This window comes from Mustela erminea, chromosome 14 (assembly GCF_009829155.1).
Source record: "Mustela erminea isolate mMusErm1 chromosome 14, mMusErm1.Pri, whole genome shotgun sequence".
NCBI classification, from domain to species: Eukaryota; Metazoa; Chordata; class Mammalia; order Carnivora; family Mustelidae; genus Mustela; species Mustela erminea.
This window is the reverse complement of record NC_045627.1, coordinates 67,322,894-67,342,902: the sequence shown is the minus strand read 5'-3', so window position 1 is coordinate 67,342,902 and position 20,009 is coordinate 67,322,894. Positions and strand designations below refer to the sequence as shown.

The 20,009-nt window shown below is 35.9% G+C and overlaps 1 protein-coding gene across 2 annotated transcripts in view; it reads right to left on the bottom strand.

Moving 5' to 3' along the window:
* Positions 1-20,009, bottom strand: part of SLK (STE20 like kinase) — a 58,839-nt gene that overhangs the window by 31,825 nt on the left and 7,005 nt on the right. For both annotated transcript variants that reach the window (XM_032311830.1, XM_032311831.1), the window contains exons 2-6: positions 9,956-10,120; positions 7,703-7,751; positions 7,222-7,371; positions 975-1,047; positions 611-805 (exon numbers count right to left, since the gene is read on the bottom strand). In XM_032311830.1, the coding sequence (XP_032167721.1) occupies positions 611-805; positions 975-1,047; positions 7,222-7,371; positions 7,703-7,751; positions 9,956-10,120 (632 nt within the window). The remainder of the gene's footprint in view (positions 1-610; positions 806-974; positions 1,048-7,221; positions 7,372-7,702; positions 7,752-9,955; positions 10,121-20,009) is intronic.

Genomic DNA, 20,009 nt, shown 5'->3' with positions numbered 1-20,009 from the left:
AGACATTATATAGTCATATATTCCCAAGTATGCCAAAAATCACAGAAACTCTTCTATTAAATTCTACAAATATAAATTAACCACATATATTCCTCACTTTCTTACAGTATAGAAAATACTGTATTATAGGGGCGCCTGGGTGGCTCAGTTGTTAAGCGTCTGCCTTTGGCTCAGGTCCTAATCCCAGGGTCCTGGGATCGAGCCCCACAGCTGGGCTTCCTGCTCAGCAGGAAGCTTGCTTCTCCCTCTCGAGGCGTACTCCCCCTGCATGTGTTCCCTCTCTTGCTATGTTTCCCTGTCAAATAAATAAATAAAATCTTAAAAAAAAAAATACTATATTATATACAGTTGCTTCATGTAGACCTCAAATCACTGATACTTTCAAATTTATGGAAAAAGTTAGTTATAAGAGTTTGTGTGGTTCTTAAGTCTTAAAAAAAAAAAAACCTACCAAAAATTAGTCTTCTACTCATACAGTACCATGTAACTAAACTTAAATACCACGTAACTAAACTTTGTACCATGTAACGAAACTTAAATACCCTTGAGAAGCTGGGAGAATAAAACATCAAGTTTTGCTTTGTAAAAGGCTTCATTTAGAGTATTTTACCATTTTGATGGCTGTGCTAAGGTAGGGGGCTCTGATTTTGCTATTTTTAGCAGCACTCGCATTGGATTTAATTCATGATGAGGTGGTTCTATCTCAGCCATTTCTATTAAAGTGATACCCAGGGACCAGACATCAGCTTTGTAGTCATAGGGTCTGTCCTTAGATGTTTCACACATGACTACTTCAGGAGCCATCCTATGAAGACAGAGAATTGAAAAGTTAAGATGTTTAATATAAGAATAACAATTGCAAGCTACATAAAAGATAGACAGTATAATCAATTATGTGAGCAAAATTAATGAGTGATAATAGGTGATAAGAGCTTCTGACATAATACTATAAATCCATAAAGTTGAATACATACCAATATGGTGTGCCAATAAAGGAATCTCTTCTTTGAATTGTCCTTGTGTTTTTAGCTGATACTCCGAAATCCGCTAGAAATAAAAGCAATCATACAAAGTATTAATAGTTTTTAGCAAAGCTCACTGTACTTCACATAGGGAAAAGCATTTCAAGTCTTTAACAAGACCACTCTTATTAAAGGGTAAACAAAATAGAGTAACTCCTCTACCATCCTAATTCTGACCGCACCCTTTTCACCACAACACCCTCAAAAAAAAACTGCCAAAGAAAATATCTTATCATTAATACACTTAATATTACCACCCTTATACATCTTCAGATCAGGAATTCTTCAGAATTGATAAAAACAAATAGTAACTTTAAAAAAGATCAGTCTAATAACACCTCAAAGCAAATGTCAACTAGTGGTAAATGATATAATTAAATTGATAAACAAACATTTTTTTCTATAGGGTGAAAAGCAGAAATTACAAAGTAGCCTTTATGACAGCATATGTCTTGCTAATTTCCTCATAAAATTATAAAGAGAAAAATCAAAAACCATGTTTTCTGATTTAAATTATAGAGAACAGCAACATTATAGCTTTATCAGTTATTAATCTCACCTTTTCAGCTTAGGGAACAACAGCAACACAATTTGCTCTTGCTGCATAATTACCTCAGACCATTTATACATAACCTTTAAAGTTTCATGTTTGAAATGCCATAATTCTCAAAATGAATAAATATCAAAAATCCAGTATTTGGTGCTCATACCCCCAAAAGTGACACAGAATATATACTCAGTAAATGGTAGCTACCATTAGCAGTCATATCTGTAACTTTAACCTTTCTGCTATTTTGTTGGTAGAACTCTTAAAGCTCATGAAATACTGACTGTGTTCTAATTATTTGTGTCTATTATATGGTGTGGTTTTTTTTTTTGAACCACATAATTTTGGTGGGGGGGGGGGTTGGACCACATAATTCTCCCATTTAAAAGACAGTGGTAGCTATCTATTGCCTGTAGAATGAATTTCAAGCTTCCTAATGGGGTGTACAAAATCCTTTATTACATCAGATATTTCATTAATGTTTTATAATGAAATTCATAAATGAGTAAGCAAATAAAACATATTAAACTTGGAAGATTTATCTGTAGAAGATACAATGTAAATAGATTTATTCAGGACTCTTTACCACTATCCAAACCTCCTCAGCTTACAAGCTTCTCTTATGCTTTTGGAGGAAGGACTTGAAACCACAATTTGAATTCCTGCCAGAAGAGGTTCTGTACTCAGGTAAAATGAGCTCAGTACTTATTCAAGTATTTTCCTAGAGGCTATTAATGCTCTTTTCTTTTCAACTTTCTCCTCCCCCAAATATGACTGGGGAAGGAGATCCAGAAACAGACCTAAACAACGGTCCTTTGTCAACACTCACATTTCTCTAAGCACCCTTATGAACAGGAGGTAAACTAAAGATGGACAAAAAGGTACCTTAATTGTTGTGCAAAGGGGAAAATTAAGGTTGCTGTACGCTTTATAGTTCTATTTATAATTATGCCGCATGTATATGTTGGTCTGTTGAAAAAACATTTTACCCATTTATTTCCATTTGTAACCATATGACCTGATAAAATCATAAAAATTTTGTTACTGTGGTGTATTAAATAGTTCTTGAGGATAGTATGGTACTTTACATTCGTGTACATGTAACAGGGTATCGCAGAAATAGTAGGTTCTCTAAGTATTTATACATTAATAAAACAAAAACTGCAACCGTTTTAAATGTCAACCAACTCGACAATTTTGGTATTCCTAAATCTTCAATAATTTACTTATTTTTAAAGATATGCACTCTTTTACACAAAAGTATGTTCTTATATTTAAGATTTTGAATACATTTACAGAAAAATGTGCACCAAAATGGATCAAAATGATAATGTACTATTTTTAAAAGAGCTACCAGAGTTTAAAAAAAAAGATAGAAAACATAAAAGAGTAACATACATCAGAATTACAAAACGTGAATTATGAGGTGAGAGAACTCAAGAAAAATTAGAAAAAGTCATTTTAGAAACAAAGACTAAACTAGAAGAAATGCAAGAACAAATAAGCACAACAAAGTCACACCCATTACCACTTTACATTCATTAGGATGGCTAGTGTTGACAAGGATGTGGAGAAACCCTTGTGCATTGCTGATGGGAATGTAAAATGGTACAACTACTATGGAAAATGGTAGTTTCTCAAAAAATTAAATACAGAATCACCACATGATCCAGCAATTTCATTTCTAGAATAGCCAAAAGAATTGAAAGCAGGGAGTCAAACAGGTATTGGCATATCTATGTTCATAGCAGCATTATTCACAAGAGCCAAAAGGTAGAAGGTAAAGTGTCTGTCAATGGCTGAATTGATAAACAAAATGTGGAACATATAAGTAACAGAACACTGCTCAACCTTTAAAAGGAAATGGACATGTTACAACATGGCTGAACTTGAAGACATTATGCTAAGTAAAATAAGCCAGTCACAAAAAGATAAATATTATATGATTCCACTTATATGAGTATCTAGAGTAGTCAAATTCATAGAGACAGAAAGTAGCATGGTAGTTGCCAGGACCAAGGGGTGGAGGGAGGAATTGGGAGTTAGTGTTTAATGGGTACAGAGTGTCAATTGGGAAAGACGAAAAGAGTTCTAGAGATGGATAGTGGTGATGGTTGCACAACGATGTAAATATGCTACAGAACTGTACACTTAAAAATAGTTGAAACAGTAAACTTTTATATTTCACCACAACTTTTTTAAAATGAAGAAAGATAAAAAGAATCTGGGACAAAGTTCTTAAATATTGCTGACTGGAAAAGTCAACAAACCAAAAAGTTCCTAAAAAAGATAGTCAATGAAAGGGAAAAGAACAAATACTCAAACCTGTACTTCCAGAAAAACTTCCTGGAAAAAAAAAAAGGCTTGAATATTAGAAGAACATATTAGAGAAAAGTCTAGTCAAATTATTGGTCCTTGAAGAAAAAAAACTCTTTGGCATCTATGCAAAAAGAGTACATGACTTGAAAGAGAAAGAAAATCAGATTATCATCAGACTTTTCAACAGTAACACTTTATAACAGAAGAAAACAAGGTAACATATTTCAGATAACTCAAGGAAAGAAACGTAAGCCAAGGACTTTCTATCCAGAAAACTGACCTTCAAAGTATAAATACGGGTAGAACTTTTATCATTATGTAAGAACTCAGAGAACCCCTCCAGAGTTATCTACCAGAGAAGAAACTTCAGACAACCAACATGACCAAAGAGATACCATAGTAAGGACTGCTGGTGAGCATTAAATACAGAGAAGGGAACGAAAATAAGTAATTATGGGATATTCTAAATCTATCACCAATGCCCTTGAGAACCAGGATTCTTAGGATAGAAGGAGATACACATGTAATACAGAAGAAGTTAGGATAAAAAACAAAACAAAAACAAACATCCTGAATTTGATGAGGAAATACATACGAACTCAGAGAGCCTAGCTCTGTCCTCTGGAAAGGCTTAGAATCATGGCCAAACCAGAAACTGTTAATCACTTCTAACATTCACACACAGTCTTGAAACACCATATCTTACTAAAAGAAACTAGGGCTTTGAGTGCCTGGGTGGCTCAGTGGGTTAGGCCTCTGCCTTCCACTCAGGTCATGATCTCAGGGTCTTGAGACTGAGCCTGGCATCGGGCTCTCTGCTCAGGGAGCCTACTTCGCCCTTTCTCTCTCTGCTTGCCTCTCTGCCTACTTGGGATCTCTGTCTGTCAAAGAAATAAATAAATCTTTAAAAAAAACAAAAACAAAACTAGAGCTTCTTTAAGAAATGGCTAATTACAGGTTGGAGGCAGGAAATATATAAGATAATCCTGAAACACCTCAACCTAACCTATAGTAACAAGGAAGCTATCAAAGGGTACTAAAGTCATATCAAAGGGATTAACATACCACTTAAAGAGGCGCCCATTGATCAAAGATGGCATAATGTGAGCTTTAATTAAGATAAAAATTATAGTAGATTTCACATCTATAAAATTATATTCATGAGTTAAAAATATTTTTAAAAATACTGGTCACCAACTGAGGGTGAGAGAGAACGAATTCATGGTCTTTAAAGCTACATAAATATAAAGAAGGAATCAAGCATTTTTCCTCGTCCATATGAACTATATTCCTCAGGAACCAAATAGCTGAAGGAAAGTGTCATCTTATATAATTATTCTTAATTTTATAATGATAAATAAAAATAATAAAATACTTGGTGAATAATTATATCAAAATTATTATCAAAAAAGTAAACGAAAACAAAGTGATATAATTCTCATTTTGCAAACTCAAACCAAAGAACAGATCTAAGCATTAAGCATCAACAGTTGCTAACATTTAAAAAAAAAAAAAAAAAAGCTAAAGGCAGACATGTGCCTCCCAGTGAAAGGACACAAAACCACCTATATATAGTCTTGCCAAAGAATCAAATTTGAGACTGATGAGGCCTTTGCATTTATCCGCACATCTAAAGGAAATACAAAGAGAAACTTACTAAAAATGATCATGAGTATACAATTGGCAAAATGCAGATTGAGGGAAACTCAAAAGGTCCAATACCCAGGTCTCATAGTTAGTTCAATGCTTCTCAACCTTTTTTTTATCATCATTCTCCTACAGAGCCTTTTTAGACTTTCTTTCCTAATCCTCCTTTCTTCCATGAAATTTTAACACCGCAGACATACTATATGTTTGTTTTCTGTGGGCCATTTGGAGGATTATTAAATATTATAATATCTAAGTTTTTTTGCCCCCAAAGAACCAATTTTGGCCCCCATGAAAATGCATGACATAAAATGTAAAGAAAAGAAAGAGATGGGAGGGGGTGGGATCCTATAAATTAAGAGACTTAGAACAAAAATGAGGTTTTAAATATGGGCAAGTCTAAATTCTAAAGTCAAGAGATGAACATTGGGTAATAGAGCCATAAAGAAATGAAAAGAAAAAGAAAAAAAAAACCTCAAGGAAGTGATTACTATAAAGGTCCAGACAGACTGCCTGTGGAGAAGAGAGGGACACTGATTAAGATGGGACACATGGAAGTGCTGCTAGTTCTATTTCTTGACCTAGTGGTAGTCACAAAGCTATCATCTACAAAGCTACAAAATCACTAAGCTACACAATTACCTGTGTGGTTTTCTGTATCTGTATTATTTCACAATAAAAAGGTTAAAATTTAGTATATTAACTTATACTTTTTTTCTTTTTTAAGGTTTTATTTATTTGTCAGAGAGAGAGCACACGCACACACACATACAAGCAAGGGGAATGGCAGGCAAAGGGAGAAGCAGGCTCCCTGCTGACTGAGGAGGCAACGAGACTCAATCCCAGGACACTTCGATCATAACCTGAGCTGAAGGCAGATATCTGACTGAGCCACCCAGGCATCCCAAATTATATCTGTTTAGGTGTCATAAAAAAAGTGAAATGACTATGATCAACGGTATCACAAGATGGCCTGTGAATATATTTTTTCCTTTTCATCCTTCCAAATTACATATATTTAGACTTCATTACGAAATTTTTTTTAAATTCTTATCTTGAGTATAGTTAAAGATAACTGTATCTTCCATTTGTTTGTATACATAGGAAATTAATCAGTTTTCCATCTAAAATCTACATCTATTTTCTTCTTATGAAGTTATCATTTATTTGCGCAGTGTAAAAAACAAAATTAAACACTCTGGTCCTTGATACTTATTTTAGGCATCCTTTTCAGGTCTACTTGGTTAGTTTGGCCAGGACACTCTATTTATAAAATGGAGTATAAAACTAAACAATGGAAAAGAAACACATTAGACATGAGTTTTGGAAATGAAGATAAAAAGTTAGCTGTTTTATATATTCTCTCATTCTAAATGTATTAAAAGTAACTACATACAAAAATTAAGAAGTAAAAAGAATTAGCCGGCTTTCTAAAGTTTGTCTTTTTGAAAATGAAGTCCATCCTTTCTTACCTTCTTTTTAAAGTGTCTTTATATAAGTTGCCTATACTTAGGAATTCTGGGAGTTAATGAATTATTTATCCAAGGAAGTATTTTAAAAATTAACATGAAGTAATTTCTCCATGTTTTACACAGTTAAGTCATAACAAAACAATATTAAGTCACGTATATTCAGGTGAAAATCTCAGCACAAATTTAAATGTTTGATTTAAGGGAAGAAACTTACCCAACTTAATATCTCCATCTAAGGTAAAAAGAATGTTGCCAGCCTTTAGGTCTCTGTGGATGATTTTATTATCATGCAAGTAGTTCAAGGCCTCTAGAGTCTGTTTACAAACTACTTGTATTTGAGACTCAGTTAAGGGTCTCTCCAGTTCTATAACGAAAAGAGTAAACAAATCTGCATTGTTATACAGTGAAAACACATTTACAAGGTGTATACCTTCACCATCAATGTCAAAGGTAACATTCAGTGAATTATTTTATTAGAACTAAATATCTACAAAGATTATTTTCTTTATATTTTATATTCAACATTTCATTTTAGAATTGTGTTACAATTATTTAAGAATATATAATGTAATTAAGCTGATTACTGAGCTTCACTCAGGACATATATTCAAGATGTATATATATGGTTAAATGTTTGAAATCCTTTGATTAAATATAATTTAAAATATATACATAAAGAACAAAATGATGTTTACCAAGCATCACCGCATCCACCGCTCCACCTGCACAAAATTCAATAAGGATCTGCAAGCAAACAAAAAAAAGCATGTGTCTAACTCAACACTGAGTTTGAGTATTTTTTTTTCAATTTAGCAAAAAAGATAAAGGAATAACTAGGTTACGGAAATAATACTATGCTGATATCTTTACACCATAAAGATTTCCTGTCAAAAAAGATGAGTCTTAATGAAACACATTTTGAAAAAGCCCAAACACATTGTAGACATATGATCACCATTTTTAGTGTCCCTGCTTCTGTAAAAGTACTAGGTACACAATTTTTCTTGGGAACAGTATTTTATATCCATTTCAACACTGCCAAGAGATTTTACTATACTCATTTTTAATGTAACTACTGTGATTTAAGTGCTCAGACCTATTTTTTAACTTTTCTAATAGGAATAAATCCTCAAAATACTTAGAGACTTCTTTAAAAGACACACACACAAACACACACTCTCACACACACAAAACACACACACACACACAAAGTTTCCAATCCCAGCTCAATTATCAATCACATTATGATGGATGTCTTCCCAGATCTCCCTGGTACAAACCACCACGTACCTTTCCGTCTTACTCCATCACAGTTGTAATTTTATATATATACTTCCTTTAAGTATTAATTATAGATGATTAATTCTACATCTCTCACTAGCCTGTCCCTCACAGATGTCCAACTTTTTATTTTGCAACAATTTCAAGTAAAGATCTTACCTGTTTACTGTCCAGGAGTTCACTTTCACTATAATCTCTGAGAACATTCTACTAGAGCCTTGAACAACTACATTAGAGGATACCACACAGATGATAACTACAGATAATTATTAAAAATTATTTTTGTCAAATTGTGTAGCTTCCTGACTTTTTCACCTTTGTATATATTGTAATTTTTTACAGATTCTTGCCAATTACAAATTGTTTTCAAATTTGTTGTATCATGTGAGAAATAATTTGGAAGGTAGCTCACTCATCCCATAGATAAGTAAACAGACTCAGAGGTTAACTGACTTATTCAAGCTCCTACCTAGCAGCAGGATCAAAAAAATATAGGGCTTTCAATTTCCAAAGTACTACTTGCACTACACTACCTACACTTCTCTCCTAACACTTCCATCGTAACACTCTCCTTCAAGGAGAAAAACAAAAACTCCCATTTCAGTAAGGTCTCCTGATTAAATTAGTATCAGTGCAGAGAAAATGCCTGACCAGTTATAACAGATATTATTTTATTTCTATATGTATTTGTGCCTAATATTTTCTAAAAATGAACAAAATTTCTATATTCAGCCTTAACCACTACATCATACACCAAAGGTGAGTCTGATGATATAGAAGATACAGAAGATAAATACTTAACATTTGTAGAAAGTGTTCTATAATTCATTACATGATCTACAAAAAGTGTAGAGTAAGAAATTATAAATAATTTCTAAGAAAACAAAAGATATTTCTAAAAAAAAATTTTTAAGTAAATGTCTAAATTTAAATTACAAACAAGAAAAGACTGTATAATTCCATAATTTGGGAAATTTAATATCCTTTTCTTTTTTTTTTTTTTTAAGATTTTATTTATTGGGGCACCTGGGTGGCTCAGTAGGTTAAAGCCTCTGCCTTCGGCTCAGGTGATGATATAAGGGTCCTGGGATGGAGCCCTACATCAGGCTCTCTGCTCAGCAGGGAGCCGGCTTACTCCTCTCTTTCTCTCTGCCTGCCTCTCTGCCTACTTGTGATCTCTGTCAAATAAATAAAAATATATTTTTTTAATTTTTAACTATTAAAAAAAAGATTTTATTTATTTATTTGACAGAGAAAGAGATCACAAGTAGGCAGAGCAGCAGTAGGCAGAGAGAGAGGGGGAAGCAGGCTCCCCAATCAGCAGAGAGCCCTATGTGGGACTCGATCCCAGGACCCTGAGATTATGACCTGGGCCAAAGGCAGAGGTTTAACCAACTGAGAAACCCAGGTGCCCCAGAAATTTAATATTCTTAATCAAGCTTTTCTATTTGGATCCAATGTCAATCATGAAATACTATACAAATGGAAATACACATCTGAACATCTGTTGAAGCTAGGGATAATTATGTTGTTAATGACCCTCTCATCAGATCAATTCAAGTAACATAAGTAATTAAACAGTAGAGGTAATAGGTTTTCACAACTTATAAACCTCTTTCAGAAAATTAACTCATTTTGGCTCTTATAGATCAACAGAAAATAGTTACCCAAAGATTGTTCTCATAATAGAAGGCATCCAGAAGTTTGACTATATTTGGGTGATCACAAGATGCTAATATATCAATCTCAACCATGTAATCTTCAAGTTCTTCTTCAGATTTCGTGTCAATCACTTTTGCAGCAGCTAAAACATTGGTCTCTTTATTCTGGGCCTAAAAATGAAAGCATCACAAATGTCACAAAATGCATACGTGATTTTTTAAATTTTATTTTCCATTTTTTTTAAATAAACTTTTTTTAGAGTAGTTTCAGGTTTACAACAAAGCTGAGCAGAAAGTACAGGTCCCAGCCCCTGCATAGGCACAGCTTCTCCCACTATCAACATTCTGTACCACAGTAGTACACTTGTCATAACTGACGAACCTCCATTGACACATCAACCCCAAAGACCACGGTTTTCATTAGAAGTTACTCTTGGAGTTTACTCGATCAGTTTTGACAAATGTATGACATGTATCTACCATTATATCATACAGAATAGTTTCACTGCCTAAAAATTCTTTATGCTCAGCCTAGTCAACCTTCTCTTTTTTCTAAGCCCTAACAACCACTAATCTTGATACTGCTTCCATAGTTCAGCTTTTCCAGAATGTCACATAGTTGGGATCATATAGTATGTAGCCTTTGCAGATTGGCTTCTTTCACTTAGTAACATGAATTTAAGTTTCCTCCATGTCATGGTTTGGTAGTTCATTCCTTCTTAGGACTGAATTGTCCTAAGTTTATCCATTTATCTACTGAAGTCATCTTGGTTATTTCCAAGTTTTAGCAATTATGAATAAAGCTGTGAAGGTTTTTGTGTAGATTTAAGTTTTCTTTTCTTTTCTTTTTTTTAAAGATTTTATTTATTTATTTGACAGACAGATCACAAGTAGGCAGAGAGAGAGGAGGAAGCATGCTCCCTGCTAAGGAGAGAGCCCAATGCGGGGCTCGATCCCAGGACCCTGGGATCCTGGGATCCTGACCCGAGTTGAAGGCAGAGGCCTTAACCCACTGAGCCACCCACGTACCCCTCTTTTTTTTTTTTTTTTAAGATTTTATTTATTTCTTTGACAGAGAGAGAGAGAGAGATCACAAGTAGACAGAGAGGCAGGCAGAGAGAGAAGAGGAAGCAGGCTCCCTGCCAAGCAGAGAGCCCGATGCGGGACTCGATCCCAGGACCCTGAGATCATGACCTGAGCCGAAGGCAGAGGCTTAATCCACTGAACCACCCAGGCGCCGCCCCCCCCTTTTTTAAAGAATTTTTATTTATTTATTTGACACAGAGAGAGCACAAGCAGGTGGAGTAGCAGGTAGAAGAAGAGGGAGAAGCAGGCTCCCCACTGAGCAAGAAGCCCAATGTGGGGCTCGATCCCAAGACCCTAGGATCATGACCTGAGCCAAAGGCAGTCGCTTAACCAACTGAACCACTTAGGTGCCCCTAGATGTAAGTTTTCAACTTCTTTGGGTAAATACCAAGGAACACAATCACTAGATCATATGGTAAGAGTACGTTTAGTTTTACAAGAAACTGCCAAACTGCCTTCCAAACTAGCTATGCCATTTTGTAGTCCCACCAGCAATGAATGAGAATTCCTGTTGTTTCACATCCTCACCTGCATTTCCTATTGTCAGTAAGAATTCTTTGTCATTCTGATAGGTGTACAGTAGTACCACCTGTTTTAATTTGCAATTTCCCAATAACATATGATGTCAAGAATCTTTTCACATGCTTACTGGTCACCGTATATTTTCTTTGGTGAGATGTCTGTCCAGATATTTAGCTCAATTTTTTAATGAAAATGTTGATTTTCCAACTGCAATGTTTTAAGAGTTCTTCATACATTTTGAGTAACTGTCCTTGATCAGATATGTTTTGGCAAATATTTTCTCCCAATCAGTGGCTTCTCTTCTCATTCTCTTCACATACTTATTTTTAAAAGATAGCCTAAACATATATATTAACTAACAAAAGCTATGCACTGTGCTAAGTGCTTCATACGCACATAGAATAGTATTTCATATCACAGGCTCTGCTGAGTCACTGTTAAGGTTCAAATTCTTGTTCTATCACTTACTAACTGTGTTGCCTAGGGCACCTCACAAAATCTTTTAGTTTCCTCATCAATAAGACATATTAACATTTTACAAGTTTGTGAGAATTAAGAAAATATATATTAGCCAAATGAAAAAAATACATATAAACATTTAACAAAATGCCTGCCATAGACAGTAAGGATTCAATAATGTTAGGTGTAATTATTACTATTGTTTAATCCTCACAACAACTGCATGATATATTATTATCCTTAAAAGAGGATATACAAACTTAGAGAAGTTAAAAAGCTTTCCCAAGGTCATGTAGTAAGAGACAAAATCAGGATTCAAATCCAGGTTTGTTGCTAAAGCCCTTTCTTTACCTGAATCATTACACTTTCCAGTTTTCCTATACTTCCATTGGTTATTTTTCTTTGAACTTAGTACTTTAACTTTTCCATTTTCTTTCTTTAGCTGAATAACTTCTCATTTCCATTTATTATAAATGAAAGGCTTCCAAATACACTGTAGGAGCCAAGATCATTTGTTGAAATGTTAAGAATCAGATCTTAATATACTAATTAGGTTTTTCTTTTTAAGATTTTATTTATTTATTTGACAGAGAGAGAGAGATCATAAGTAGGCAAAGAGGCAGGCAGAGAAAGAGTGGGAAGCAGGCTCCCTACTGAACAGAGAGCCTGATGAAGGTATGTGGGGGGGGGGGGGGACTTGATCCCAGGACCCTAACTAACTAAGATCATGACCTGAGCTGAAAGCAGAGGCTTAACCCACTGAGCCACCAAGGCACCCGTAATTAGGTTTTTATTTTATTTTATTTTACTTTTTTTAATTTTTTAAAAAACATTTTATTTATTTGACAGAGAGAAATCACAAGCAGGCAGAGAGGCAGGCAGAGAGAGGAGGAAGCAAGCTCCCCCCCGGAGCAGAGAGCCCAACGCAGGGCTTGATCCCAGGACCCTGGGATCATGACCTGAGCCGAGGGCAGAGGCTTTAACCCACTGAGCCACTCAGACGCCCCTATAATTAGGTATTTTTAAAAGACATTTCAATATTATATGTTATCATTGCTTCAGTGAAACTCCATTTAATACCTTAAACAAAGGAAAAAGAATACCAAACTCTTAAAAATAAAATCTTTAAAAATAAATAAAATCAGCTTATTTATTAGAAGAAATAAAGTACTAAAATACATCAGCATATGAAAGATTTCTTAGGGCCCTATTATCTAACTGTGGAAATGATATGAAAAGAATAAACACATCAGGTATCAGCCTGTATACAGAATTTTCCTAAGTAGACTATTGTTATGTTTTACTTCCTTAAGAAAAAACAGAAGTAAAAAGCAATACTAATTACTAATTAAGTAATTAAGTAACCCTAATGTTTAAGGTTCAGAGAATAAGTTTTGGATAAAAAGATGACTTTATACTGGTCGTTGCTACCATTTCAGAAGAATATTCTGATCTACCACATTTGTCAAATCTAGGATGCACCACAATTGGAGCGCCTGGGTGGTTCAATTGGTTACGAGTCTGCCTTTAGCTCAGGTCAGTGATCCCAGGGTTCTGGGATGGAGCCCTTCACCTCAGCTCTCTGCTCAGTGGGGAGCCTGTTTCTCCCTCTCCCTGTCTGCCACTTCCCCTGCTTGTGCTCCCTCTGTGTCAAATAAACAAATAAAAAAATCTTAAAAAAAAAAAAAAAGTGCACCATCTTACGTTCCACTAAGGAAAGAAAACTGTCAATTCAACTACAAGATTTTATCTTTTTGAACTTTTTTTTTTAAGATTTTATTTATTTGACAGACAAGAGATCACAAGTAGGCAGAGAGGCAGGCAGAGAGAGAGGAGGAAGCAGGCTCCCTGCTGAGCAGAGAGCCCCGATGCGGGGCTCAATCCCGGGACCCTGGGACCATGCCCCGAGCCGAAGGCAGAGGCTTTAACCCACTGAGCCACCCAGGCGCCCCTCTTTTTGAACTCTTAATGTTATGCCTTTTTATTTTTTTAAAAGATTTTATTTATTTATTTGAGATAGAGAGAGAATGAAGGAGCACAAGGCTGGAGGGAGGGGCAGAAGGAGAGGGAGAAATAGACTCCCTGTTGAGCAGGGCTCCATCCCAGGATCATGACCTGAACCAAAGGCAGATGCTTAACCAACTGAGCCACTCAGGCACCCCCTGTTATACCTCTTTAGCTCTTTTGGACACATTTAGACAAGAACTGTTATTGTATGTCTGTCTATTCTCCTTGTGCATAAATAAGAAGTTAAATACTTAAAGTCTGACTCTGAATCACCTTTTCACTGAGTTATCTAATGTCTGTTTTTCCACAGGATATCATTCTCTGGCCATTAAAAGTTTTGGGGCTTAAAACAGTGCTTCTCTACTACTGTCAACCAAGATTTTCTCTGAAACCACAGTCTCCCATTTTGCAATTAGAGAGCTGATATTTTCTTGATCTTAACCAAGGTGCTAAAAGATTTTTAGATAACAACCAGGTCTCACATTCTACCTTCAAAAGGTTTACTGACTGAAACATCAAGGGGCTGCAACTATATGACACTAGGGATACAACTAAATTCACATGCACAGGCAATGACAGATAGATCACAATGTCACTCGGCCAACAATACTAAGCCATCTATAGATAAAAGATATATCCCAATTTCAGAAATGCTAAAAAGTAAAAACTGTCATAACTAGTAAAACATGGCATCAAGTTTGTCTCTCAAAGAAAGAGACTACAGTTGAACCAACAATAATTAGAACTCACCCTCCTCTGAGTCAGAGGAAATAAGCCAGTGAAAGATAAGCTATACTCTCATTATTTTAATGTAACACTTTGGGAGGAAAAAGACTAGAGGAACTGTCCTTGAAGAGGAACATCATAAAATATGAGCCCCGGTAAGAGACCAAATGGTGTTAAAAGTCATCTGGTTTCTGCATGCTTCTACTGATGTCCTTGGAGATTTTTAAGATCTCTCTTATAAATGGATGACATAAAGGGGAAAAAATAATTAACACTAGATAATCTCTAAAGTACTTTATAGCAACAAACTCCATTATTCCACTCCTCTGGATGTAATAATTAAACCAACAATGGCACCATTTGGTTTACTGTAAGTAATAAATAAAAGTTACAAATCTCACTACAAATCTTTGTATCAGAAAAGGCCCAGACACAGGGGGGAAAAAAGGTATCTCAACAGAATTTAATATCATTATTAATTATGTTAGTATGTAGGTAACTAAAAAGATAAAGAAAGAATATTAAAGATGAGGGAGGTAACAAGTGCAAGGAGAAACTACCATCCTTAGGACCAGAGGAGTCCAAGTAGAAGACTGGAATCAGTAAGACCCCAGGGCTTGCAGGGAAGGTTCTACACAGCTGGAACTCAGATCCCTGAGAAGAAAGTGCTGCTTGGCTGGTGCCAACATCTCTGATTTGTAAGAGGGGTTCCTGTGGGGTGTCTTTCAAGGAAGAGAGGCCTAGCCAAATACAGCTGGTGTTATGAAAGACATTGATGAGGCCAGTTCTTGAGTCCTGGAAAACTACAAACTGGATTCAACTGCTGCTACAGAAAGAAACCGCTGTTGCTGGGGTGAACAACTCCACTAGGATGGTGGTCACACACAAAGGCAGAGAGACAAGGACCCCACAGGAGACAAAAGAGAAAATCCATGCAAGTCCCTTCTTTCTCCTCCCTACCGCCTACCTCTAGCACCCTGTACATGAGAAATCTAAAAGTGAGCAGCTGACAAGGCAGAAATGTGGTTTGCAAATACTGAGAACAGCATTATAAAACAGAGCATAGAAGGGTGTGTTTGAACTGAAAGACAATAACTTAATAGTTGCTGGCATAATCCTTAATCCTTCTAACCCATTAAAACACCCAGGAGCCCCTGTATTTTTTTTTTTTTAAGATTTTTATTTATAGGGTGCCTGGGTGGCTCAGTGGGTTAAGCCACTGCCTTTGGCTCAGGTCATGATCCCAGGGTCCCGGGATCGAGTCCCGCATTGGGCTCTCTGCTCAGCAAGGAGCCTGCTTCCCCCTCTCTCTCTGCCTGCCTCTCTGCCTACTTGCAATCTCTCTTTGTAAAATAAATAAATAAAATATTAAAAAAAAAAAAGATTTTTATTTATTCGACAGAGAAAGAGAGCACAAGCGGAAGGAGAGATAGAAACAAGCTCCCTGGGAGCCTGATACAGGGCCTGATCCCAGGAGGACTGCAACAGAAGGCAGCTGCTTAACTGACTGAGCCACCCAGGTGCCCCTGCCCTATATATTTAAAAGTTGCTAGAGGGGTGCCTGGGTGGCTTAGTTGGTAAGTATCTGCCTTCAGTTCAGGTCATGACCCCAGGATCCTGGGATGAAGCCCCACCACATCATGCTCCCTGCTCATTGGGAAGCCTGCTTCTCCCTTTCCTCCTTCCCGTGTTCATGTTTCCTCTCTCACTGTTTCTCTCCTGTCAAATAAATAAAAAAATCTTAAAAAATAAAAGAAAATTTTTTAAAAAGTTGCTGAGACTAGATCTTAAAAGTTCTCATCACAAGAAAAAACATTTTTGTAACTATGTAAGGTGACAAATGTTAACTAGACTTATCGTGATCACTTTACAATATATACACATATGGAATAATTGCACTGTACACCCAAAACTAATATAATGCTATATATCAATTATACCTCAATTTAAAATGTTTAATAATAAAAGTATTTACTTCACTTTGAAATATTCAAACCTACAGAGAAAGTGAATGAACTGAACACTGAACACTCATATTAACCCTCACCAAGTCACTAACTATTAACATTTTGTCACATCTGGTACTCTGGCTCTCATATACACACACAAGCATACATACACATATATTTTACATATAGATATGTACACACAGACACACACATATGGGCATTTCTTTTTTACTATACCATATGGAAAGTAAGCTGCACTTCAATTTCCAAAACTTCAGCATGTGTCCACCAAGAACTAAGCCATTCTCCAACATAACCACAATTGTCACGCCCAAAGAATTTAACATAGATCTAATATCTAATATTATTCCATATTCAAATGTCCTCAAATGTCTTTACTTTTTTTTTTAGATTTTATTTATTCATTTGACAGACAGAGATCACAAGTAGGCAGAGAGGCAGGCAGAGGGAGAGGAGGAAGCAGGCTCCCTGCTGAGCAGAGAGCCCGCTGTGGGGCTCAATACCAGGACCATGAGATCATGACCTGAGCCGAAGGCAGAGGCTTCAACCTACTGAGCCACCCAGGCACCCTGTCTTTACTTTTTTAAAGATTTATTTATTTATTTTAGAGAGAGAGAGGAGGGAGAGAATGCATGAGGGGTGGGGCAGAGGGAGAGAATCTTCCAGACTCCCCACTGAGCGGGAAGCCCAATGACAGAAGGCTTGACCCCACGACCCATGACATCATGACCTGAGTTGAAACCAAGAGTTGGATGCTCAACAGACTGCACTGTCCCTCCTCAAATGTCTTTTAAAAAAATCCTTTATTGTTAACATTCTTTTTTAAAGACTTTATTTGAGAAAGAGAGTGAGTAAGAGAGAGAAGAGGGGCAGAGGGAGAAGCAGACCCCATGCTGAGCAGGTGGCCTGACACAGGGCTGGATCCCAGGACCCCAGGATTGTGACCTGGATCAAAGGCAGGCACTTAACTGACTGAGCCACCCAGGCGCCCCTAACCTTTTATCTGTAGAATGTCCATTATCTGGATTTGTTTGTTCTTTATATTAGATTTAAGCTAACTATTTTTGACAAGAATACTACATTAGGTGATTATATATTTCCCATTGAATTACATCAGAAAACACATAATGACAGTTTGTCCTCTTACTGGTGATTAGCCTTATTTGATCACTTAAGACAGTACACACAAGATCTCTCTAATGTAAAAAGTACCCTTATAGGGTGATACTTTCAAACCATGTATATAAATCCTGCTCCTCCAAAACTTTTCACACAATGATATTAGCATCTATCAATAATCTTTGCCTGAATTATTATAGAAAGGTTGCAAAACGGTGGTTTTTCTAGTTTTATCAATCTGTGTATATTAACTACCATTTTTCTATTAAGTTACTATTTTGTCATTGATTTTTTTGTTGTTGTTTAAATCTTTGGCCTGTCCCCATTAGTTTTTGAGCATGTCCTTGCTTTCTGGCATATTCCAGGCTCCTTTGGGGAAAAAAGGACTAGTGGGAAGGCTTTCACACTTTTCAATTTTATCATTTCTGTACTTTCCTACCGTACACCTGGATGAGCCATTTCAATTAGCTCTGGTTCTTTTTAGTGGGGAATGGTATTTAGAAGCCAAGAGCTAGTGCGGCACCTGGCTGGCTCAGGTGGTAGAACATGTGACTCTTAAACTCAGGGTTGTGAGTTCAAGCCCCATGTTGGGCATGGAGCCGACTTAAAAATAAATAAAACTTAAATAACAGATATTTAAAGTCCCTTTAAAAGAAAAAAAAAGAAGAAGAAGAAGAAGAAGCCAAGAGCTGGGAATACTAGTCATAGTATAATTATTTGTAGGCCATTTCAGAAAGAATAGAAGTGTGTGTGTGTGTGTGTGTGTGTGTGTGTGTGTGTATATTTATTATCTGAATAACTGAAATTGCAAATTCAAAAATCAGCGTCACAGAGTTCTTCCTCATCTTTTCCCTATTCTAAGTTTCTAACTCCTTTCTCCCAGAACTTCAACCCTAGTTTCTAAAACATCAATATATCAACTCATTTGCTCTATCCTATAATATATACAAAGGTAGTTTCAGAATTCTATTAATATAACTACTAGTAACAAACCTATTTAACAAGAATTCTTTCCCATTTGGAAAGAAGAACTGATGGGGAAGGCTTTCATTTTTAAATTTTCTCATTTTTGTACTGCTCAAAAATCTAGCCATATTAATTTCCCCTTAAGTTTGTTGTTTTTTTTTTTAAGATTTTATTTATTTGTTTATTTGACAGACAGAGATCACAAGTAGGCAGAGAGTCAGACTGAGGGGGAGGGGGAAGTAGGATCCCTGCTGAGCAGAGAGCCCAATGCGGGGCTCAATCGCAGGGTCCCGATTATGACCCCAGCAGAAGGCAGAGGCTTTAACCCACTGAGCCACCCAGGCACCCCTATCCCCTTGAGTTTTTAAAAGACTGCTAACAAAAATTATCTGGATGGTAAAATTTTTTTATATATTCTTTATACTTTGCTATATTTTCAAAACAATAGCATTTAAATTTCTGAAAATGATAAATATACATTTTTTTGTTTTTTGGGTAGAAATGAAGCCTCATATCAATCCACAGAGAAAATTAAATTCCAGATGAATTAAAAGTAAAATTCTTTATAACTGAACTATTAAAAAGTCAAGAAAAATGTATAAATATTTACCTAATTTCTGGTAGGAAAGATTTCTCTTAAGCATGAAAGCAAAGAAAAAACAAGAACAAAGTAACACACTGACAGATCTTCTAGATTAAGGAATATTGTATGTCTTTATATCAAAAAAGCAGCATAAACTAAGGCAACTATAAACTAACAGCAGCATCTATGATAAATATTCATTTCCATAGTACATAAAAAGTACTTTCAGGGACACGTGGGTGGCTCAGTCAGCCTTCAGCTCAGGTCATGATCCTGGGGTTCTGGAGTCGAGCCCCAGAATAGGGCTCCCTACTCAGTGGGGAGTATGCTTGTCCCTCTCTCTCTCTGCCTCTCCCCCCAAGCAGTGCTCCCCCCCAAATAAATGAAATCTTTAAAAAATTAATAATAAAGTACATTCAAATCAACAAGAAAACACTCTATTAGAATATGGATAATTCAATTATTTTTTTAAATGTGTAATCTCTCTAGAAATCAAAGAAATGTAAAATGAAATAAACTGATACTTTGCCCACTGAAAAACCAAATAACTTTTTTTAAAGAATAAGAACACTGAATTCAGGTTAAGGAAGAAAGGAACAGAAAAAGACCACTGTTGGGCTGT